This window comes from Podarcis cretensis (genome assembly GCF_951804945.1).
Source record: "Podarcis cretensis genome assembly, chromosome: 1".
NCBI lineage: Eukaryota > Metazoa > Chordata > Lepidosauria > Squamata > Lacertidae > Podarcis > Podarcis cretensis.
Window position 1 is genome coordinate 29919396 of NC_137170.1, and position 25649 is coordinate 29945044.

The 25649-nt window shown below is 42.0% G+C and overlaps 1 protein-coding gene across 8 annotated transcripts in view; it reads right to left on the bottom strand.

The window, feature by feature from the left end:
- Positions 1 to 25649, bottom strand: part of NRXN3 (neurexin 3) — a 1235498-nt gene that overhangs the window by 885504 nt on the left and 324345 nt on the right. For 4 of the 8 annotated variants that reach the window (XM_079988538.1, XM_079988533.1, XM_079988541.1 and 1 more), the window contains 3 exons: positions 13234 to 13535; positions 5067 to 5090; positions 3020 to 3181 (listed from right to left, as the gene is read on the bottom strand). In XM_079988538.1, the coding sequence (XP_079844664.1) occupies positions 3020 to 3181; positions 5067 to 5090; positions 13234 to 13535 (488 nt within the window). The remainder of the gene's footprint in view (positions 1 to 3019; positions 3182 to 5066; positions 5091 to 13233; positions 13536 to 25649) is intronic. The other 4 variants (XM_079988539.1, XM_079988544.1, XM_079988542.1 and 1 more) reach the window with 1 other exon arrangement.

Here is a 25649-nt window from a genome sequence, read left to right on the forward strand (position 1 = left end):
TTCCAGAGCTTTGAAACTGACTGCTTTTAATGAAAGCACTAGTGCTGTGTTGTTTTGTCTTAAACAGATCTTATATATGCATGTAGTTTTAATTCTATTAATGTTTAATTGTTTTTTAATTATTGTTTTTCTTATGTTTTAGCCATTCTTGTTTTTATTTGTGAGATGCCTTGAGTCTCATCAGGGAAGAAGGAGGGGGACACACACTCAATGGACCATTTCAGCCCCTTTAAGATATTCTACTCAGCAGTGGTTTTAGCACAGCTTTGCTAGTTTATACAGTCCCCCTGCCCCCAATTTCAGGCAACTGGCACGCACAAAAACATCTAATGGACTTAATTTGCTTTGCAATTAATGCTTTTGCTTCTTCTCAGTTTGGGTTCAAAAATTACCCAAAAGCTTCCCCGCAACACATGCACACACATCTGTGTCTTCAAAGTGCCCAGGCCCTTTGCATAGGGAAAATGGAGTGCTGGCAGCTGGCTTGGGAGTGTGATATGCAAAGAGAAAACTGACCGGCCTTTCAAATGCTCTGGCACCATTCCTTGATGCCCTGGCCACCACCTTTTTATAATAGCAAATGGATGCAAAACAGGATGGCTGCCTCCCCAGCCAAGCCAACATCCGGTGCTCTGAGTGACAAATCATTGCTTTCAGCTGTGGTAGGAGAGGGAGTCTTGAGGACAAATATTTTTTAGTCAGGACCTTCTGCCAAGGTCATTGGTTCTAGCTGAAGGAAAATGTCCTTCTCCGTTTTCCTCAGCAAGGAGCAGGGAGACTATAAACCCCAAACATTATCCCGAAGCCCGCAGGTGCCAGCAATCCAAATAAACGTAGAGCAATTAACAGAATTAACACAGCTTTAAATAGCTTGGCTCACCAGATGCAGAATCCTAGCAGGGTTCCATAAAACGTAAAGTTATTAGAGATTAAACCGTTAATCATCTGTTCAGAGAGTGGATGCAAAAACCATTCTGTCTGAAATGGCTAATAATCAGAAAAGGAGGCATGGATTTAATGGGTGCAATTACGCCATCCCAATTCTCTTTTTGTACTGTGTTCGCCAGTTACCATTTCAACCACTCTACTCCTTGCTAGTTTTACTCCAGTTTTTTGTTTTTTTGTTTTTTTGGGGGGGGGTTATTGTGGCCAGAATCCTCAGGTGAAATATGCCAGATCTCAGGCCTGGCATTAGTACCCGGCAAAGCAGGGCAAATGCCAGAGGCTGATGCTTGCATCCCTAATTACATACATACTGTACATACATACATACATACATACATGCATACATGCATATACAGTACCATAAGGAAAAGTAACAGGCCAGATGGCCACAGCTGTTGCTATCTTCATAATCTCCAATGCCTCTGGGCTTAAGACTGAGAAGGGGGCTAGAAGCATTGAATATTATGGAGATGGGGCAGTTTCAGCTGTCTTATCTAGCACTTAACTTTCCAGCACTGGGCTAATGGTGTACTAAGCAACTTGACCTTACCAGAAGGGGCTGGGTTGGGTTTTTTGTTTTGTTTTGTTTTTTAAACAAAAAACACGTAAAGGCAGTAGAGGCTGGTCCAACTAGGACACTGCCCCAACAATAAGGATTAATACCCTGTCAGTATATAAAGCACCTAGGCTCAGCAATCTGCACTGGTTGCCAATTGGCTACCAGGCCACGTACTAGGTGCTGCTATTAGTATATAAAAGCCCTTGAGACCAGTATACCTAAGACATTGCCTTACCCCATATACACCCCCTAGTCTGCTTCAATCAGTAGAACGGGCACTGTTACTTGTGCCACATAATACCCGTTCTGCATTTGTAAGCACTTAATCGTTTAGTGTGGCAGCACTTACACTTTGGAACTCCCTGCCTTTTGATATCAGGCAAGTGCCTTCATTGTACTATTTTCAGTGCCTGCAAAAAAACCATTTTTCTTTAGACGTAGTGCAGTCGTCGCCCTCAGACTGGTTAAAAATCCCAAACCCTGTTTTAGTTCATGATGCACAGAGTTTTCTCCTTTATTTCATTTACCATTTTTCTCTGTCCCTTTCCTCTGCTTCTTTTTTAACTCTCTGCTATGACATTCTACTATTTCAGGTGTGAAGAAGTTCTGAACTACAGTTTCTATCATCTCTGGCCATTCAGCACACTTACTGGGGCTGATGGGAGTTGTAGTCCAACAGCAGCTGGAGCTCAAGAAGTTTCCCACACTTGTGCAATATTTCCCCTTCAGTCCATGATATGTACCTGTGGTTCAGTCTGCAACCCTTCTTTCTCTCATAAAGTCTACAACAGTTGCTAACAAATTGGGATCATCTTAAAAACAACAACCCCAACAGCCTTTTTCAAGTGTCTTGGTTTGTCCTTCATTTGCTTTCAGATCTGCTCTTTGCCACCCCCTAGCCTGAGCTCAAAATGTGTATGTGGATTAGGCCCTCTTTGCCTTCACCGGATGCTGATGTATTTGAATGTAAGCTGCTGAATCTGCAATTAGTTCAAGTGACAGAGGCCTGGCTGTGGAATACATGGTAACAGTGGCTTGCTTTACTACTGTCACTACTGCTGCCCAGATGTCACTGTCACTGCTGCCTAGAGGTTCAACTATATGTGAGATTGCAATAAAGAGTTGGAGTATGGAGCCCACATTTTGCAGCCAATTAGTCACACCATTTTCAAGAATGCCCTATTCATTATCCCCAGCCCTCCCCCCCCCCCTGCCAACATTCTGTATGCACTGAGTAGATGACTTTTGCAGTTCTCCCCTTAAGGTTCTTCTTCACCAACAGTTCACCAACAGTTTTTTTTAATGTTTCTGAAAAATGCGCAGGAGCCCCAAACCTGCATATATGTCCCCTGTTATTGTGCAAATGGTAGTGCTTTGGTGACATGAGGGGAAATGCCTAGGGAATTACAGTAGTTCTCGATTAGTACATATAATATCCAGTAAAGGAATTGCAGAAAACTTGGTTGGGGTACATAATTGTCAAAAAACAGAATGCCCACAGTTTGAAACATTTACCTCTTTGAGGCAGCCCATGAAGTTATTGCTGATAGGCGAACCAGGCAAATCAGCTGTACTGGGGCTCCCACCTACGTAGAAGAAGTCGTCTGAGCCTAGCATGGTATAGTCCTCTTGTGTGTAGCCCGTGGTGGTGAGGATTCCATCCACAGAGATTGTCACCTGTTTGAAGGACACAATGGACAAGAAAAAAAAGAAAAAAAGAAAAAAAACAAAATTCCCAGCAATGACCTTACAGTTCTTAGAAAGAGCAAGTCATCTCCCCTACTTTTTGTGCAACTTTTCACACATGTTTCGCTGAGGTTTGTTTACTCGGTGCAGCTCAGTTCCATTTTCTGGTCTGCTATTTTGCCCTGTCCCTTCAGTTCCTCAGTCACCTGTGCTGTTAGTTCAATAGCGCTAAAGCTGAGAAGAGCTATTCTAATCTGCCGCAATGGCTCCCGTTGTTTAACCAGGCCAGAAAATTGAACTGTTCCTCTGAGAGCTTCTGAGAGCTGATTTTTTTATTTAAAAAATGATTAATTAGCTGTTATTTGTAGTGATTATTGTTAGTTACGATTGTTAGTAAAGACACTAATGAAGACGAAGTTGATATATTTGATTTTGCTTCTTTCTTTCTTTTTTTGCTCACACGGTATGGTGATAGTCATGCATTCAGGAAGGGAGGGGAAGGGAAGGGAAGGGAAGGGAGGGGTCTCACTTTCAATACATTATGGAGGAGCATGCTATGGACCTACAGAGAAACCACCCACCACCCAAGACCGCAACTGAGAGAGAGAGAGAGAGAGAGAGAGAGAGAGAATATGATTTAACAGAAAGATAGTAATAATAAAAAAGAAAAAAGTCAACCACACACCAGCAAATTAGAGAAACGGGAGAGAGAAAGAGAGAGAGAACAAAATAAAAATGGCAACATGCACACACCACACACAGTTGCACACACCAAACTTTGACACACCCATGCGAGTGATATTCAAAGCTCAGAAGAGAGAGAGAGATTCTGAAAGAGAAAGAGAGGGCTTTTTCACACTTGCATGCAGTTAAGGAAAAAAAGGGCTAAGCTAAACTTAAAAAGAAAAACCATCCACACCTTATCAGAAAACGGGGTATAGGGCAAAAAGAAAGAAGTAGCCTAAAATATCCCAAGCCCCATAACACATGGTGGGTGAAGGGAGACAGAGGGGGAGCAGGGTGGGGAGGAAGGGAGTGAAAATGAGGTGTGTTTTGTTTTAATAGGTTATTTGTGGCTTGGAAAAGAGATGGTGGGAAAGAGATTGAGGCTTCCGGTATGGCGAGTGGGGACTGAGGAGGTGGGCATGCCATGCGGAAAATGCGCTGAAACAAACAACTGGCTGAGCTCCTTTTGGCCATGGCAAGTGGAAGGTTGAAGGGAGAGAAAGAGAGAAAATATATGGAGAGGAGCCGGCAGGAGGAAGAGGGTTAGAAGCGGAAAGAACAGGAAATGCTCCGGCCAGTTTTGCCTACAACAGCTGTCGCCACAACAAAAGGATGAGGGGAGGGAAAGACCAGCCTCACCACAACAAACTATAGGCCCTGACATGGTTGTTGAGCTAAAAACCTTCAGAGAATCCAAAAGAAATGCAGAGGCAGAATGAGAGAGCGCAAAAGAAAGAAAACCAGGAGGAAAGAGAGAGAAGATAGGTAGAAGAGGAGTTTGCAAAAATACTGAGGGGTTGGAAACAGAGTTAAAAATATATTTTTAGGGGGAGAAATGAATGACGTGAAGAAGCCAATGAAGAAAGATGACCAAACCCCATTTCCAGAACTGTTGTATTTGTTTGTTTGCTTCTTGGTGTTATTTTTTCTTAAAGAAAATGTTTTTTTAAAGAAAAAAGAAAAAAAGAGGAAGAAAGGGTATTTACAGCAAAATCAAAGAAAAAGAAAAGAAAAAGGGGGATGGTAAGTATAAAGGGTCAGGGGAAAAACAGGGTGGTGGGGGATGGAGAGGTAGAGGGAGGTAACACACGGCAAACCCAAAAAAAGAGACAATAAGAATGATATCTACCAGACAATGTAGTTTGTTTACCATAGCGTGTCCAATGCCTGAGTGCTTTGCGGAAAAGGGGGGAAGAAAGGAAATTAAAAAATTGTGAACAGAACGATTGTTAATTAAAATAACTAAAAGCAAAGATGAGTCGTTAGGGTGTTAGTACATTAGTCGGTTAGTAAAAATGACACATTGCATGAATGGTCTAGTGTTAGTCTTTCAAAAAAAGGCTTGGGGCGCCCGACACACACAGAGTGAGAAGAGGACAATATGAGCAGGACTGTCTGGGGGGAACCATGCCATATAGATTGTTAGGAGGAAGGGAGCTGCCTACCCTTCCCATTCTAATTTTTCTGCTTCCTGCCCACCCCACCCCAAGAAAGTTTATCAACGTTCCAACTCCATCCCCTCCAACCCATCCCAAACTGGATCAAAATGATAAATTATAAACAATACTTACTTTCCAAAAGCCCATCAAAAATGTATTCCCCATCCATATCTCTCAACCCCGCATAAATATACACCAGCATGAGTGATTCCAATCTTGCCTCCTCCCACCACCCAAGCCCATTTCTCTCTCCTAGTTATTCCAGCCACTGCTACCCTCCAGCGCTGCTCAGTTATTCTAACCAACCGAATATATCTCTCAGGTGCAGGCTGTTGCTTGACGATTCCCTGGGGGTGGTCCTTCCCGTCCCCCAATTTCCAGATTTCTTTAAAGCGGCTGAACTGGTGACTCTCAGGAAAGACATACAGAACATGAGAGGTTGGACTAACAGAAACGATGTGTAGCTCACCTGCGGTACTCAGGAGGGTGGGGAGAAGCTTGCCTAAATGTGGAAGGCGTGGTGACTGCTTGCATCAGATATTTTGGGAAGAAGGGGGAAAGATGGGTAGAATTTAACATGTCCTTTTATGAGAGAAGGTGGGGAGTAGTATATCTATTGCTCACTGCTAGGCTTATGGAGAGATGCAGAATAATAAAAGGTGCAGAGGAGCAAAGATGGAGAGTCCCTTATCTCCTCTGCTAGCCTATTGACTCTCCTCCATAGAATTCCTGGTCACCTATGTTTGCCAGGTAGGTTGCTAAGTGCAAGGCTGCTTAACAGGCTTTTGCAGTGTTTCATAAACCTACCAAACTCCTTCAGCCAGAGACAACAGAGGGCGAGGAGAAAAGCTGTCCTCTGTTCCCATTCTGAAACTGAAACACACTGAAAATGCCGGAGTAAGTCCACCAGTTACAAAGTGGACTCCCATGTGCTTTTAAAATAAATGACTGCATATCTGTTTAGTAGACAGCAGCCCCAGTATGTTGCATCTAGATTTTCAGTCAATATCTGTTTGGGACATAAGATGGCACAACTGCAATTGCAATGCCATCATGCCCTTTCCCTTTGAATGATGGTCATTAATACTCAGGGAAGCCTTTCCCCATGTGTACTGCAGGGTGTGTCACAATTATCCTTGTCCTCCACTCCATAAATGAAGAAAAGGGTTATAGCAGGGCAGTTGCAGATGGTGCATTAGGGCTGTGATGCTCATCTGACCTCTGGTTGGTCGCACTGTGACTGCTTACCAGGAGGTAGAGCGAGAGGCAGCTGTGAAGTTGGCACAGTGCAGGTGTACCGGTGGGAATGCCAGACAGGGGCACTGCCAGGGCCTTTCCACAACACCCATCTTGCTCCCTTCCTCCACCTTCTGGTAAGCAGCAGTGACATAACCAACTAGAGTTCAGATGAGTGCAACTGCCTCACCACACCATCCAATATTGCAGCAGGGCAAAGGGGTCACCAAAGATTATGAAATGTTAGTAGCAAGACAAGAACAGATCCCAGTTTTTGTGCTGCCCTGCTCTGCCTGTTTAAATGTTTAAATAGGGTGGACACAGCAACCCCTATTACTAACCCTCTTCTGAAAGTGCTGGTGAAAAATATCAAAAATCCCATTCCTACCACAAAAAATGTATCCCATTTGCTAATATTTTAGCAAATATTACTATTTTTAAAAAGTAAACGTTTAACAAGGTAAATTAACCGTGGAAACTGCAATGACTACTCAAGAAAAGCTTAGTTGTAAAGGGTGATGCTTTGGTGTTGACTACAAACCAATTTACACATGCAGAAGAATCACGTGATGTGAACTCTTGCCGTGGGAACCATTTCAGACTTCAGATGCAGGGATACCATGTTTGAATGTTCAACATAGAAATCTCCCTGCACACTGAAAACTAGTACATCAAGAAGAGAGGCTCTGGACTAGCAATGTCCTTGATGTGCCGGTGTTATTATTTATGGGGAAGCACTGATCTCTCAAAAGATGTTTGAAGTGGTACAGTCCAGAAAGAGTTGTGCCATGCCCTTCTTCTGTGACTGTGCCTATATTACCTCTTTCTGACAAGCTGAAGGGGAGATCTTTATTTTATTTTTTACAACTGATCTCTACTTCTAATCCTAATTGTCATCCTCCTTGATCCCAGCATTTTGAATAGGAAGTTCTGGCATGCCTGGAAGATTAATTTTCATTTGGCCATTGCCTGTCATTCTCACCCAGCCTCAGAAAAAATAATATACACCATTAACCAAAATGGTCAATGAAGCGGCGAGAGAATTTCAGAGAGCAGCCATCCTGAAAATGTCAAAAATAATAATAATAATAACAAACAACATGGATAAAAATTGATAAAGTTACATTTTAAAATTGTATTTTGAGGTGACAGTCCTTTACTGGACTGATGAGAATGTCTGAATGAAATGGGATCATTAGGCCCATCCACTGCATTAGGAATGAAATTTACATATGCATGTGATCCAGTGGAAACAAACAAAACATTGCTTTCATTTGCAACCCAGCAGCCTGGTGTCACTTTGAGTAGAATTTAGCCTGACACCATGCTATATTTCTGCTTACATAGACATACATCAGATCTGTGGAAGTAAAAGATTTGCAGTGCTAGAGTAGAAAATGTATCCTTTCAAGTGTGGCATTCTTGAAAAAGTGGAAATGTGATCCAGATTTGGAAAACTAGAGAATAACTACATTGTAGGAAGTTAAATGTAAGCCTGTGCTAAGCAAAACCAAGAAGGGTTTATCTAAAAATAATGGATTAGCAGCAGGCCTACAGAGGAGCAGCACACTCATTTGTCCCCCAGACTCTCTTTTGCAGTCTCTCCGGAGATTGAAAAAGATCCCAGAGGGCTCTCCATATCTGCCTTCCAAATATATATATACACATATACTGTATATATCTCAGAGGGATACCTGAAGTGTTATCTTTAGGCAACAAATCTAAGGAATCATTACACCCTGAAAACTGCATGGAAGTAGTTTGAGGACAAACGTCCACAGTAAAAAGTAATCGGTCACTACAGCAGCAGCATTTTTTACAGCTCAAACATGAAATGACTGAATCACTTGCTCTGGTATGTACCTTATCTCTCCTATCGTTCTTGATATCAGAGGATTGGAAGGAAGCTAATATAAGCAAATCTAATTAAAAGGTTGCAAAGGTAATCAGGAATCTACACACCAATGTGTCTAATTTTGGTACAGAGGAAATTGGCAGAGGATACATTAAAAAGAGAGAGAGAGTGACTAAATGTGCATGCAAACACTACCTATTAAGGAGGAAGGAAACATGAATGTCGCAAAGCGAAGCCATGCCTCAAATCTAACATTTTGATGGTCAATAAGAGATTAAAAGTATATAGTGACATTCTGCTAGTATTGTGAATGTGAATTGCCACACTGGTGCAGCAGAATAGTGCCATACCAAAGACAATAAGAGATGAGGTACAGTTGCTCATTGCTACTTGATGACATAGAACTTGACTGGATAGGGTCAAAACTGGGGGTGGAGATGAGACACTGGTGCATCATCCTAAGGGCATTTTGATCACCACCAAACCCCCATATACTAGTGTGAAAGGTAAAAATGTAAAGGACCCCTGGACAGTTAAGTCCAGTCAAAGGTGACTATGGGGTGTGGCACTCATCTCACTTTTCAGGTTGAGGGAGCTGGCATTTGTCGACAGACAGCTTTCTGCGTCATGTGACCAGCATGACTAAACTGCTACTGGCGCACAGAAGACCGTGATGGAAGCCAGAGCACACTGAAATGCTGTTTACCTTCCCATCGCAGCGGTACCTATTTATCTGCTTGCACTAGTGTGCTTTTGAACCGCACCTTTATCTAGATGTATTAGCCGGTTTTTGACACTCACGTGAAAACCAAGGACTCAGGATGCAACTATGCAAATAGAAATACGTGGCCTCGGTTCTCAATGACTGGAGTTAGTCTAAAGTTGGGTCACCAGCAACAAAGTGCTGGGCTAGTTGTCACCCAGATAGTGTCCCTTAATACAACTCCTGAGTTTCCTCCATAGGAACTAATGTCAGCTATCAACATATATGGAAGTAACAAAAGTGCTGCACCAGGGAATGACAATTGCAAGGGGGACAAAATCTGTCTTTGATCCAAGGCTGGCATCACTATTCCACAACCTTGGGCAGCTGCCAGGGCTCGCTGGTCCTGGTGCCCATCTTGGCTCAACTGCCCCAGACATTTTAAATGGCGCACAGCTTCCCAAACCCAGCTGGGAGGCCCTGGCAGGAGCAGGGGAAACATGGGAGCCCTCAAGCATGCCTTTATCCTTGACAATGGGTGGAAGGGCTCCCTGGAATGAAGAGGGAAGGGACACTTCCCAGGTGCACATACCTTCCATTGTCCATCCAGAAAATGGGCATTTTGCTAGCGTGAATTTGGAATCCATAGCAGTCAGCTTGGTTTTGCAAGAATACCTGTGCCAAGCGCCTCACTGCCACTCCTCCTCTCCCTCTAGGTAACTGGCAGTGACACTCCGTATTGAGCCAGGTGAGCTACACTGCCTCACTTGCTGCTACACTTAGGGGAGAAAAAGAGAGAGAGAAGACTATGCTACCACTCAGTGGATTTGTAACTGGCTGACTGACCGAACCCAATGGTTCCTCTTCATCCTGGAAAAGAGTGACTAGTGGGGTGCCACAGGGTTCTGTCTTGGGCCCGGTCTTATTCAACATCTTTATCAATGACTTGGATGATGGACTCAAGGGCATCCTGATCAAATTTGCAGATGACACCAAAATGGAAGGGGTGGCTAACACCCCAGAGGACAGGATCACACTTCAAAACGACCTCGACAGATTAGAGAACTGGGCCAAAACAAACAAGATGAATTTTAACAGGGAGAAATGTAAAGTATTGCACTTGGGCAAAAAAAATGAGAGGCATAAATACAAGATGGGTGACACCTGGCTTGAGAGCAGTACATGTGAAAAGGATCTAGGAGTCTTGGTTGACCACAAACTTGACATGAGCCAACAGTGTGATGCGGCAGCTAAAAAAGCCAATGCAATTCTGGGCTGCATCAATAGGAGTATAGCATCTAGATCAAGGGAAGTAATAGTGCCACTGTATTCTGCTCTGGTCAAACCTCACCTGGAGTACTGTGTCCAGTTCTGGGCACCACAGTTCAAGAAGGACACTGACAAACTGGAACATGTCCAGAGGAGGGCAACCAAAATGGTCAAAGGCCTGGAAACGATGCCTTATGAGGAACGGCTAAGGGAGCTGGGCATGTTTAGCCTGGAGAAGAGGAGGTTAAGGGGTGATATGATAGCCATGTTCAAATATATAAAAGGATGTCACATAGAGGAGGGAGAAAGGTTGTTTTCTGCTGCCCCAGAGAAGCAGACACGGAGCAATGGATCCAAACTACAAGAAAGAAGATTCCACCTAAACATTAGGAAGAACTTCCTGACAGTAAGAGCTGTTCGACAGTGGAATTTTCTGCCAAGGAGTGTGGTGGAGTCTCCTTCTTTGGAGGTCTTTAAGCAGAGGCTTGACAACCATATGTCAGGAGTGCTCTGATGGTGTTTCCTGCTTGGCAGAGGGTTGGACTCGATGGCCCTTGTGGTCTCTTCCAACTCTGTGATTCTATGATTCTAAGATATGGCTGAACTATATAAGATCTTGGGTGGCCTGGGGAAAATGCTTATCCTTTTATATTATGCTGCAAGGTGAGAAGTAAAATTAATTTGCAGCTCTTCTGTAAATAAAGAGCAACATTACACACACACATTGTTTGTAGAACTCCCTGCCAGTAAGTGTAACACTTGGCAGTGAACAATGAGAGTAAAATCTTTACAGAAACTAGGGATACTTAAACTGCTAGCAGGCATACTCTGTGCTTTCCTTCTAAATCTTAGCATACCTCAAATCACTGGTAAAAAGGGAGTGGATGAGAGGGACTAGGCATTTTGTTCCCTATGCAGAATCTGTTCTTGTTCTTGTTCTGTAACTGAAATTTCGTAGTGGATCTGAGCTAACTGATAGATGCCGAACCACTCCTTGCATCTGGTATGGCTTTCAATTACTTATATTCAAGGAGGACAGCATAAAAAGGAAAAGGCTTTCATTGGCAATTACGAATCCTCTTATTCATTTTTTTTCTCTTTAAAAACAGGGCTGCTGCTCATTTTGAATTGCAATATGAAAAGTGAATCAGCTTTACAGATTGTTCTTCTGTAAGTATATTCCACATTAAATGTTTCTGCAGGTAAGATAATTATATTTATTACATTTGGAGCATTGAATCATTCAAGTATATCTCAAGCGGCACAAAAAATATTGTAATGCACGGGGAAAAAGGCATCCTAGGACCTACAGATCTAATGTTTCTGAAAAAGAAATGAGAATGCAGTGGCTGATTGTGCTTAAGGACTGCTGGTACTGGAAGGCTCTGGAAATTGAACCTAATTATGCAAGGCAATGCCCAAGGGAAAAAAAGATTTTCCTGGCCCTTGACTGTAATTAGTTAATGTCCTTAGGCATGAGGATTATTACTTTCTATTAGTATAAATGTTCCCTGAAGGCAGCTTTTTCAGTCCATAAAGTTGCATAAAATGATTGGTGTTAACATTCATATGAGCAAGCAAAATAAATAGGTTATGTTTTGCTTGCATCAACAAGTGTCGGTCTAAATGTTTGCATTAAAAACAATCACCACCCAGCACTTTAAAGAATTAATTTGAAAGAAATAATAGCTTACAAGCTATTTTACACAACATTTACCTAATCAAGATGATTTACATATACAACATAAAGTTCCATTTGTCATGATGTAGATGACCCCGTGGCCTGATATATTTCACCAGCTTTCAGAAGCAAGGTTATTTAAATGAATCCTACCTATTAAAAGTTCTTATTTATATTTTATGAGAAAGTTGTGATATTAAATAGCTGTCTAAGTGAGCACATCACCTGGTCTGTCTGCTTAGAAGAGCAACAGGTGAAGTTGCAAAAGGGCAACATCAACCATTGTAGAGCCTCTTCCATGGTAGCTTTGATTAGTAGGTCTTTTGAAGTCCTCGCAGGGAAAAGTGGACAGAGAGAAAAGAAGCAACAGTGTAGATTCGTAACGAAAACCAAAACAAAGAAAATAGGGAGATCTGGAAGAAGTACGGCCTGTTAAGGGTCAGGAGCGTAAGGTTAAAATAAGTAACTAGCACACACAAAAATAAACTTAAAAAAAAGAGGGTGGAGAGGCAGAAACAAAGGCTTTTATGGGCCCAGGTCACTGGGAGGTTCTCCTGCACAACCCTTCTTGAAATATCCTTGCATTGGTTGCACCAGGTTTTGCACAAGAGAGCGTCCAAGTGGACTGGGTCCTTACAGCATTTGAGTAATGGCATTATGGAAATGGTTAAATCAATTCACAGGACATAAAAGAAGAAAAAGGGGAGCGGATAAAGCAGCTGCAGAAAACAGTCTCCATTCCTACTGTAATTAAATGCAACAAGAATATTACTGATAAGATTGAAATGTAATTAAGGAAATAATAAAAAAGAAAGAAAAGGAGGGGGAAAGAGCAAAGGAAAAGGGAGATGAAAGTAAAGTCACAAAATCGTATTGTTAAATCAAATCAAGGGAGGGGGGAAAGACAGAAAATTATTAAGTGGAAATGAAGATATTGCAATGAGGCTAAGTTACAGTAAATTAATGAACACTTGTTTTCCTTCCAGTTACTGTGAAAGGCTAGGATGCAAATGTTCGGCTGTTCCCACCCTGAGCCCCCGTTTATCTAACAGTTGCCCTGTAACCACTGATCTACCCCAACCTTTGATTCAGTAGAGAGGAGCCTCCCCAGCATTCTCTCTCCTTCCCCATTACCTGCCGCAGGTTGCGCGTCACTTTAACGTCGTGCCAATGGTTGTCATTAAATTTGCCACTGACTGGCTCCACAATGGCCTCAAAGGCTCCGGACCCCAGGTTAATGATCAATGAGACCGCGCCGTCTTTCAGAGCCAAGTTGACGTAATCGGCCGACTTGCCCGTGTGTAGGATAAGCCCATTGCGCTGCCACGTCTTGAAGGAGAGTGTGATCTCATCGCTGCTGCTCTGAATGGGGTTCTGAGAGAGGTCATAGCAAAGGTATTCGGAACCACGGAAGGTGGCTACATTCTCGTCCCTTGCTGCAGAAGGGGGGAAAAAAAGATGCAGGCATTTGGTCAGTCTTGTTTCATGCAATAATAAAGCTTTTCAGAATTATTGTGACATTGCTCTTGTTCCATTGTAGCAGGTTTGCTCCCTGCCTAGCACTGCACGCAAAAAGAAATACCTGAACTGGTTGCCTCTGGTACATAGGAAGTTGCCTTATTCCATTTGAAACAACTGACAGTTAAAACTGGCCTTGAACTCTCATCAGTCCCAACCAACAAGGCCAAAGATCATGGATTATAGGAGTCATGGTCCAAAATTCCTGAAATGCATCAGGTTGGGAAGACAGTGTGACGCGGCAGCTAAAAAAGCCAATGCAATTCTGGGCTGCATCAATAGGAGTATTGCATCTAGATCAAGGGAAGTAATAGTGCCACTGTATTCTGCTCTGGTCAGACCTCACCTGGAGTACTGTGTCCAGTTCTGGGCACCACAGTTCAAGAAGGACACTGACAAACTGGAACGTGTCCAGAGGAGGGCAACCAAAATGGTCAAAGGCCTGGAAACGATGCCTTATGAGGAACGGCTAAGGGAGCTGGGCATGTTAGCCTGGAGAAGAGGAGGTTAAGGGGTGATATGATAGCCATGTTCAAATATATAAAAGGATGTCAAATATATAAAAGGATGTCACATAGAGGAGGGAGAAAGGTTGTTTTCTGCTGCTCCAGAGAAGCGGACACGGAGCAATGGATCCAAACTACAAGAAAGAAGATTCCACCTAAACATTAGGAAGAACTTCCTGACAGTAAGAGCTGTTCGATAAGTGGAATTTTCTGCCAAGGAGTGTGGTGGAGTCTCCTTCTTTGGAGGTCTTTAAGCAGAGGCTTGACAACCATATGTCAGGAGTGCTCTGATGGTGTTTCCTGCTTGGCAGGGGGTTGGACTCGATGGCCCTTGTGGTCTCTACCAACTCTATGATTCTATGATTCTATGATTCTCTACTCTAACTGGAGATGCATTTCTGGGGTTGCAGAAGAGAAGGGTCCAGCCCTATCTATAGACACCACTGACTGAACCATTTGTATGAAAATACTATTCTCTACCACTGGCACAGCCTTTCTGCAAAGATATAACCCATCTTTCCTTCAGACAAGGCTTTGCCTGGGAATGGAATCAAGGGCCTTTGCACTCAGAGAGTCATGCCTCTAGATCAGTCTTTCAACCTTGTGTCCCTAGATGTTGTTGGACTACAGTTTCCATCATTCCTTGCCAGCATAGCCAATGGTCAGGGGTGATGGGAGCTGTAGTTCAAGAACATTTGGGAACCTAAGGTTGAGAATGACTGCTCTAGATCAACAAGTGTGGCCCCTTTTTCATCCATTGCAGAGTTTGTGATTTCTACTTTTCCAGTTTCACAATGAAACATGTAGATTCACCACACTACCCCACCCAGATACTAATAACAATTGTTATTATGTACTCTGACGCAGGTGGCGCTGTGGGTTAAAGCCTCAGCGCCTAGGATTTGCCGATCGAAAGGTCGGCGGTTCGAATCCCTGCGGCGGGGTGCGCTCCCGCTGCTCGGTCCCAGCGCCTGCCAACCTAGCAGTTCGAAAGCACCTCCGGGTGCAAGTAGATAAATAGGGACCGCTTACCAGCGGGAAGGTAAACGGCGTTTCCGTGTGCGGCTCTGGCTCGCCAGAGCAGCGATGTCACGCTGGCCACATGACCCGGAAGTGTCTCCGGACAGCGCTGGCCCCTGGCCTCTTAAGTGAGATGGGCGCACAACCCCAGAGTCTGTCAAGACTGGCCCGTACGGGCAGGGGTACCTTTACCTTTACCTTACTCTGCACAATCCTTTTTATAATGTTTGCTATATATTTCAGGGGATCCATAAATATATACAAGCAAATAAATGGGAAAGCGAGGAATGGCCACCGGAACCTACTCAAGCAAACCTTTCAGAATTCATATTCAATGAAGCCAGATCTCAAGAAGTCAACCTATGGAACTAGGCTGTGTCTTAGCAATTTTCCTGTGCAGAACCTTCTAATTCCATCTCTTTCAAGACCACCAGTTCTTCTCTTAACCATTTAACAAAGTGTGAAAACGAGGAAGATTTATCAGAGGTTAGTTTTATTGTGAAGTCGGCATTGTCTATGGAATCGTCTAGCAGAAACTAATTAACTGCTTTTGATAAAATTGCTCTTTAGCCACTAGGGTTTTTCCCCTAAATTGACTAATAACTAAAAATCAATTATCTTGTCGGATTTCTCCCTGGTTTTCATTCATTAGTAAAGCAGCATAAAGGAAAGAAGCCACAGCTACGTTATCAAATAGGACTGAAAGCATGGAGGGGTGATTCAAGATATGCGAAATGGGGTAGAGAAAGGACTTTCTGGAAGCAGTAGAAGAACACCAGCAAAGATGAGGGGCATCAGTGGATGGTGTGTTGGGGCTGTGCCACTCACCTGACCTTTGTTTGGCTGAGTCACTACAGCATACTGGGATGGAGGGGGGGAGGTGTGGCAGTGAGGTCCGGGGAGTGCAAACATGCCAGTGGTAGCATCAGATTTGCTTCACCAACACATCTGTACCACACTGACCTTTCCAGCACTACACCTCTTCCCTCTCAATGGAAGTCAGGTGAGCAGAGCAGCCCCAGCATGCTGTCCACTCTACTAAGCAATGCTATCAACACTGTAGGTTGGACCTGAACTAAATTAGTTTCACTTAGGTCACACTGAAATCTAGGAGTCATATTTGTCCCATTGGTTTCAATGGTAACTGTATTCTGGATCCCCAATAAACGAGAGGAATGTGGAATGGCTTGAAACAACTCCATTTTTCAGAGTCTCTAATACAAAGTTATGCAGCAACTTTTAGGCCTTTGGAACTGCATGGGTCATGTTACCTTAGCACAAGCCCCTAAATTACCAACTTCTTAATACTAATCTCTACATTAAAAACTCTATCACTACAGGAGCTGAGTGCAAAGAACTTAGTCTGGATCTAACCTCATAAACCCTTGTTCATCTCATCATACATACATCTGCATATCAATTAGCTGATGGTGAGCAGCAGCCAAACTAGGGCACATGAAATTTACTGAACGACTAATAACAATTTATGTTTCTTTTTCTCTCATTTAATCATTGAACATGGTTCACATCATTCTCATGAATCAGTGATTCACAATAAAGGGACTGGACGCAATGTCCTCTGAATGGCAATGGTGCAATCATTCTTAGGACCAATTCAACTATACTGATTTTTCTTGGAAAGGTTTGTGTTCTGTACATGCATATACTGTATACAATTCAGCACATCCAACAAGGGGCAAACGGAGGCCTGTATTAGCATGAAGCTATCTAGCCCAGAAGAACCACTAACAACAATTACATTTCTGAGGCAGCCAGAGTCAGCAGCTTAACAGCATTCTCCTCGCCTCCTTTCTGCTACAGCAATTTCCTGGCCTAGTCACTTCTGATCCAAAGGAAGGAAATGTGTTACAATCAACTCAGACACACACTCTATATACCTGCAGGTACTTCTGATCAAATAGCTAAAGTCTGAGGTCAGGTGTCAAATGGAGTCATTATGACTAAGCCGTTCCCCAACAACCAAAGATTTGTGAAGCGTTGAATATACATTGAAAGGGTTGTGATGAGGGCAAGGCGAATATGAGCTCAATGTACGTTATATGAATAGGACTCACAGCTTCAACCATTTATATGGAATTTAAGTGAGTTATTCAATGCAAGTGCCGAAATGAAAGCTAAGTCATGAATCCCAATATTAACCCTGGGAAGCCATCTCACCATAGAGTTATGAAATATTACACATAAAATATATTACATATACATGACTATGAGCACCACATAATGTTTATTCCACACCTGCAAGGAATCCGCCCTTCCGGTAACAGCACCAACATTTTGGACTCACTGTCCAGTGATATTAGGCAGGTGTGATTACTGTAGTGTTTTTGATGCCTGATAAAACCCATTTTTGTTTAAGCAAGCCTACCCAAGTGGTGTAAATGTGAGATATTTTTTAATGTGAAATTATTTAAAAACTGCTGGTTTTATTTACATGTTGAAAAAGAAATAGGTTAGCTACAATTTTACTAATAATTTTAATGGAAACCAAATTTTAATGGAAACTAAACATAATTTCATTTAAACCAAGTTTGTTCTGAGAGTTGTTAGGAAGCCCCTATTCTACTCACAAAGCTACAATTCCCAGAGTTCCCTGGAAAGAAGGAATGACTGTTTAACCACTCTGAAAATTGTAGCTGTTTGAGGGGGAACAGGGTCTCCTAACAACTCTCTGCACCCTTAACAAACTACAGCTCCCAGGATACTTTGACGGAAGCCATGACTGTTTAAAGTCAGGCACGAACCTAGGGGGATCAGGGACTCTTTAGCCCAATTTTAAAATTTAATTAAAGATGCTTTGAGATATAACACAACTGGTTTTTATAAAGGCATTTAGACATCGTTGATGAGGATTGACATTTTCCACTTCATTCTGTCTCTTAACGCTCAATCCTGCCTTTGGAAACACAGAGTTGATTATTTCAGAGACCTATCAACAATGACTTAGGAATCTTGTACCTGAGCAGTAATAGCTAGCTAATTTCAAATCTAACAAGGTATAAAGTACGCATCACAGGAGCAAGAGCTCTGAATCACCAGTGATTTATTTGTAAGCACTGTTCTCTTTATCGCCCAACATAAAGGAAGACACAATCCATAGATCTTCCAGACAAGATCAGAAATAAAAAGGCACCAAGAGACCGATGCAGAAATTGTATTTTCGATTTCTACATGTTAGGTACTTATCCTACAAAGCACACACCTTCTTTATATGTTCACAGGACTGGAATGGAATAGGCCATTTAATCAAAGACAGGATACTCTACACAGTACCCCACACCCAACAGGTGAATCAGTAAAACACAAACTACAGTGTGCCCCCAAATAAAGCAGGAGCGAAGAGATAACTGAGACACACACCCCCACAAGAATACATCACCTCCATACTTTTTTAAAGGGGGAAAAAGCCCTCTTCCCACTTCTGGTCTTAGATTAAAAGCTTTCTTCAAAGATCCCTGCGACTTTGATTTTTGTAGAAGCACCTTTGAGCTCAAGGGGCAAGATGCAGGTAACTGTCTTGGAACAATGTTTGCACTCCAGAGCAGAACACGACAAGTCACTCGCGCATGGGATGGGATGTTGGGATGTGAGAGTTCCACTCTCCACACATCTGAATCAGAATGGCAGGAGTTACAAGCCGCAGCCAAAAATCTTCACAATGCTTGCTGAATGCAAGCACAATTAACTAATGAGCTATGCATCATTTACTATATCAGAAGGGAAGGCAAAATGATTTCAAATGAATGTATGATATTATGCATACCATGAGGTTTAGGAATTCTAAAAGTGGTGGTGCCACACAAACACACCCCTTTATTTTATTCCAACTTCACAAGAAAACATTGCTTGGAAATAGCCTACACATTCATTTACGCATGAGTGTGATGAATTAGAAGTAATAATAATAAATCACACAGCATGACTTTTATCACAATCCTTGTTTTCAGTTTAATAAAGAGGGTGTCCGATGATCTAGCAAGAGATCTGACTGCCTCTTGGCAACACAGACACAGAGGACCGATTCTTCTGCATCATAAAGACAAAGGGAATATTCAACTTATGAACCTGCCCTTCATCATACTGATTACAGTTCTAAACACAAAACAACAATTTAAAAACAATTCATAGCATAATCTATAACAATATAGCAGGGAAACTCACAAACAGCTACTAGCCATATATTGCCTTCTTCCAAAAGCCTGAATAGAAAAAAAAGATGTGTCTTTAAGCAGCATCAAAACCTAATGACTCAGCTGGTGCCAGATGATTGATGAATGGGAAGGCATTCCAGAGATGGAGTGCCACCAATGAAGACCACTTCTCATACCAAACCATGCATTTTTCCTGGTGGTGGGACCACAAGAGGGGGGTTCCCAGTTGACCTTAATGCATGAACAGGTTGGTAGCTGGAGAACATGTTTTTTAGGGCTTTATATGTCAGTGTTAACACCTTGAATTGGGTTCAGAAGCATATAGGCCAGCAGTGTGGATTCTTCAAGACCAGTATTATGTGGTGTCATCGCTACATGCTGAAATACGATCTAGACAACTGTCACCATCCATCAAGAACTATGAAACTCCCATTCATTTTAATGTGTCCTAAGCAGATATGATTGCCTGTAGCATTAGGAGTATAAAAATTGTTGCCGTTGAAGGTGAAATGAAGTTTACTGAACTTACTTTGAATGTGGTGTGTACCCAAACTGGTGATTTGCACATAATTTGCAAGTGGTAATTTATTACTCAGTTGACACCAGGCAGATGTGCATAAACATAGTTCTGAAAGCAGGCTGTTTAGCACATGAGAAACATTTAAATATTTCACCATATTTGTTAATATTACAGTAATTTAAATCCAAATCCTTAATCAGGAGAGAGAAAAGTCCTGCAATTGCATGGCTCCCTGGAAGAAATATGTGTTTACATAAATACATTAATACTAGAAGAACAAAGAGATTGAATTTATGTTTTTTAGATTCACAGAGCAGATCTGAACCAACTGAACTAATGCTGCAATAGGCTTAACACAAGGCAAGCTTTTCTAAAGTGGAATTGGCTGTGTTTCACTTTGCACAAATCCCTGCCCTAGATGGGGGATCCTGTCCATGAAAAAGTTGCTTGGCAGATTGAGGCATTCAGCTGGTCTCACACTGTGACAACAGCAAATTGTACCTGTCTAAACTCTTCCATTGCATTGATCTTGAATAAGACTTAGGGATCTATTCCAACCCTTCCTGTGCATCAGATCAAAACCACAAAACTGTTACGCAGCCATGGGAAACTTTTCAGCTGATGCATCAAATACTACGCTTGAGCATCTTTGGGGAAATATAGCTCAGACTTGATTATTTGTACCAGGGTAAAGCCTGAAGAGTGTTACTTCCATCTTCTGCCTTGGCTAGAGCAGTGCCTTTAATCTTTCCAGACTCACCTTCAACTCCTAAACTGCAACAGGAAACCCTCCTTTAATTTCATACTTTATAAATTATTTTACCTCCTCCCATAGCAGCCCACACATAAACATTGGTGACCACATGCTTGAGGTGGTAGACAATTTTTTTCTACCTGAGCTCTACCATAACCAACAACCTCTCCATTGACACTCAGCTGGACAAGCATATTGGCAAGGCAGCTATGACAATGCCTCTCCAAAAGGGTATGGGAGAATGACCAAGATTAAGGTCTACTAGGCTTGCATGTTGATCATCCTGCTTTATGACAGAGAAACACGGGGAACTTACACTTGCCAGGAATGACGTCTCATCACTTTCCACATGCACTGCATCACAAAGATTTTGGGCATCACATGGCAGGACAGAGTCTCAAACAAAGATCACGTGTTTCCCAAGCCCACATTCCCAGTAGGCTCACACTACTGTCTCAGCGACGTCTACGCTGGATTGGCCATGTCCACAGAATGAAAGATGGCAGGATCCTCAAGGACCTGCTCTTCAGGGAGCACAAGGCCATTGTGTCTGCAAATGGGACGTGAAGGCTGACAACATTAACCCCACTGTGTGGGAATCCCTTGTAGATGACCACAGTACCTGGAGACAGGCTGTGTATCCACAGCAGTGACCAGAGGATGAATGACAGCTGGGAGGAGCAGAGAGAGAATAAATGTCATGATGCACCCATAGCAGCACAACTGGATGCCCTCATCTGCCCCAACTGCCCCAAAACATGTCTCTCCCATATTATCACTGTAACTTTCAAATGGTTTGACTTCACTGCCCGAAGGCACACTCTTCCACTGATTCCCAAGACAGATGGATGCCAAAAAGGTACCACCACAGCCAGTATGTTCAGGAGAATTCAAACATACTGGCTGATTTTATTTTCTTTGATCTTCCTCTTTCTTCTCCAACAGAACAAACAGGATCTGTCCCTTTGGTCCTTTCCTCCTCCCCGTGTGAGTGAACCTATGTGCACTGAGTTTATTGTGACATCACAAGTACCAAAGAATGACATAATTAGATCTATGTCACACAAATGTGGCAAAGGAAAATGTGTACCTCTGATCATCACATACTGCACAGGGAATATTGGTTCGCCTTCTTTTTCTGAAGATATTATTTTACTAACCTGACAAATGTATGGCTGATCATGTATAATGGGGGGGGGGGAGGCTGTTTACACATTTACATTACACCATTTGGTGCCTGAGCTGCTTATAATCACCCTAAGAATATCCATTTCTATTGAAGAGTGGCATATATGTATACTTCTATAATAGACAAAACTTTGTGCAGATGGCACAGTGGCCAGAGATCAGGAGGGTGTTAATGAATGCGATTCATTTCCCAATTATAATCCACTGCTGTTACTTTTATGCTATTTTAACTCCAGCATTGTATCATTTTGTTGTAATCTGTCTCAACAGATTACATCCATTCAACAACAATCCATTAATAATAATAACTCATTGGACCACACTTTAGTAGTCCAATAACCAAAGCCTTAAAGCATTTGTAAACTGCAGATTAACATTGTAACCATAGGCATGTTTACTCAGAAAAAAGTCTTACAACTACTAAATCTTACAATACAAGGTTACACACTTAGAACCAACCTTTAAGTGAAGGGAGAGTTTATAAATATCCTACATGTGATTTGATTTGTGCCACCAGTATATGCTAATGCCTGACTCATTTAAGACTACAGTGGTGCCTCGCAAGAAGAAATTAATTCGTTCCGCGAGTTTTTTCGTCTTGCAATTTTTTCGTCTTGCGAAGCACGGACTTTGGAAAAGCTTCAAAAATCACCAGTCTTCAAAAACCTCAAAAAAGGCTACCACACCGCGTGCTACGAGTTGCTCCTCGAAGTGAATGCACGGTTTTAAGAAAAAGGAAACAAACTTGCAAGACAAAGGAAACAAACTTGCAAGACGTTTTCATCTTGCGAAGCAAGCCCATAGAGAAATCCGTCTTGCGAAGCAACTCAAAAAACGAAAAACTCTTTCGTTTTGCGAATTTTTTCATCTTTTGAGGCATTCGTCTTGCGAGGTACCACTGTACATAGAACCTTTAGTCTCAATAATGATCGAACTAACAGGTGGAGAATTCTTTTATTTTTATGTATCTTTATTATTTGTAAAGCAAACCTTTGTATGAGTTAATATTTTATTTTCCCTTTGAAACTGCACTGTATCTTTGTACTTTTGTCCTTCCAGGATTTGAGGTTTTACAGTTTAGATTTTTGTTTTCTTTCTTTCTTTCTTTCTTCCTTTCTTTTTGTTATATTTGTACTTTTTTGTAGTAAATGAAATAATAATAATAATTAAAAGTGGTACCATATGCTAACTATGTACCCTTAAAGAGTATATACTAATATTTGACGATTGAAATAAAATGGTTATATACACTCTTATAAAATAAGTAGACAGGCATGTGTGTTCGTATGAGTGTGTATGCATACAAGTACACACACACACACACACACACACAGTTTGTAGGAAGCTCAAGCTCTCTCTTTGTGTGTGTGCTATATGACAAAATCAAGTGTTTTGACAGGAGGCAATGACCTGAAAAAAATCCTACAAGATGCTGACCCAGCACAACAAAGGACTTAATGCTTGCCTAATTAGAAACATATGAGTAATCCATTTTAAATGAACACAACTAACTGTGTGATTAAAATTAAACACTGCTTTGTGAGCTTTACAATGAAGTCAGTGCTCTTATTTCTAAATACAGCCCTTTTTTGGAATAATAAATTCCCTCATTGAAACTAAGCCAGTTGTAAGGATTTTGGAAACCTTTTGTTTACAGCTTTGTGACGTGAAATGTGCCCACATTTAAGCACCCAGTGGGGAAACAAATATTGGGGGGGGGGAGTTCAAGTGGTGAACAATGTCTGTAGTTATAAGAAAGGCACAACTTATAAACTAAAGCCCCCATAGCATTTATGAGGTCAATCCTCTGTGTAGATGATGCTAGTCCATGATGATATAAGTAGCTTGTGTGTGTTTTTTCTTCTTCTGTCCAACTTTTTGCACAGGTAATATGACTATAATGGGGGAGGACTGGTTGGTAAAAGATTGTTGTGAGTCATCTTATAAAGAAAGCTGGTTGTGGCAAGAACCCTGTGTCTGTCCTTGCTCAAGACAGCAGACTTGGTGAAGCAGCAAGTACATAGCATAAAGTGCTTTTGAGCCATCCCTTTTACAAGAGGAGTTCAAATCACCTGCACAATATTACAGTTTCACAGCCTTTCTAGACATTCAGATCCTGCTTCCCTGATGTTGTTCTCTGTCAGCAGGCTGCTTTGGGTGAATGCACAGATAACATATGGCTAGGGCAGAAGAGTTGAGAAGGGAGGAGTGGTCATGGTTTTCGTGACTCTTGAGTGCTAAGCAGGTTATACAGCTGATTACTTTCACTGGTGTTGGATAAAGAGCATCTGAGAGCATCTTGAGACTTAGCACAAGCTGATGCAATCCTCTTCTGCAAGGAAATGAAGCTACGAGGCAACGATTCCTTGTATTCTTCTGGGACTAGTGGTCTTTAAAAAAACACATTCCCCTCCAAACCTTTTACTTCTGTGACAGTATCCCAAAAGGAGAAGAGGAAAGAATAATGGCAAAACAAACATCCCAGATCATAAATCATCTTTTGGTTTTTATAAATGTAAAACATTGTTTTTAAATGGCTGGCTATGGCACATCTATATCTGGATTCTAACTGGATTACTTAGGAAACATACTGTAATATAGATGATGATGATGATGATGATGATGATGATGATAATTTATTATTTGTACCCCACCCATCTTGTTGTTGCGCCTGTTGCTGTTGTTGTTATTATCATGAATGACCCTGTTTCACTAAGAATAAAAGGGCTGCCATATTGAATGAGGGCATTCTACACTCCAGTATTTTTTTAAAGGGCCTACTTGAGTGTCTGTACTATAAATAAGCAAGTGGCCTCTATATGTTACATAATGTGCGCTCGTGTATATGCATTTGCTGATGTGGGCATATAATATGCTAGTCTCCTTGTAAGTGCTCATTATTACATGGTGCAGACACTGTTTTTGCATGGTGTATGTTGCATCTCTGGGCTTCATGTGCCTAATCACCTATGTCTTAATGAGCCATATGTCTCCGCTTGTATAGGGAGCAGGTGCTTCTGGGTATATAGGGCATCTTTGCTTAAGCTGTGCTACAGCTTCAGTGTGTAGGCCAAGGAGAGCTTCTGTATACAGAATGGGTATATGAATAAGGCACACAGGTATATATTTATTTAGTTGGCTGGCAAGTAGGTCACCTTGATGATTATTTTGCCATGCTCAGATTGTTACCCGAAACAGCACAGGTCATAGGGCCAATGGCCTCTGCCAGAATAGTGGACTGATTAAAATACTCCACCCCAGACAGGGATAGATCCTATTGCTGTTTGTTTTTCCTAATGATCTTGGGAAGCCAGTAAGTCTGTTCATGCATTTCTATCATCAGCTTAGTTTATTATTGTAACAATCATTTATATCAGTCCTTGACACAATTGGTCCTAGGTGTCCTCTCTACAGATGGCAGTGCTGCAGTGCACCTTGGTAAAGAAATGAGTCAAGGGCAATGAAGTTCCTGGGAAACAGATTAGAATACAAAAAAGATAATGCACTTTGAAACTGCCTGAACATAGCTTAGAGCCATTATAGAGCCCATGATATGACAGTGAGGTCAGCAGAGAGGTCTTTCTTCCCTGCCTCCATCATGTCTACCATATATTCATGCAACAGAGCTTTTGTGAGTGGCAAAGAAATTATTACAGACTTCACTGCTGACCTGTGAAGAACTGCCAGAGGCCTACTGTGGGGACCATAGGAATAATTTTCCAGGTAAAATCGGTCATATTCAGGATGAACTGGGTTCAGCTTTTTTGGCAAATCAATTAGCAGAGGTGCCAATGTACCTGCTTGTCCAATTTTGATAGGTAATGTTGAATATTAGCTGCACCAGCTGCTTTTCATTTCCAAGTGCTGCTACTTGC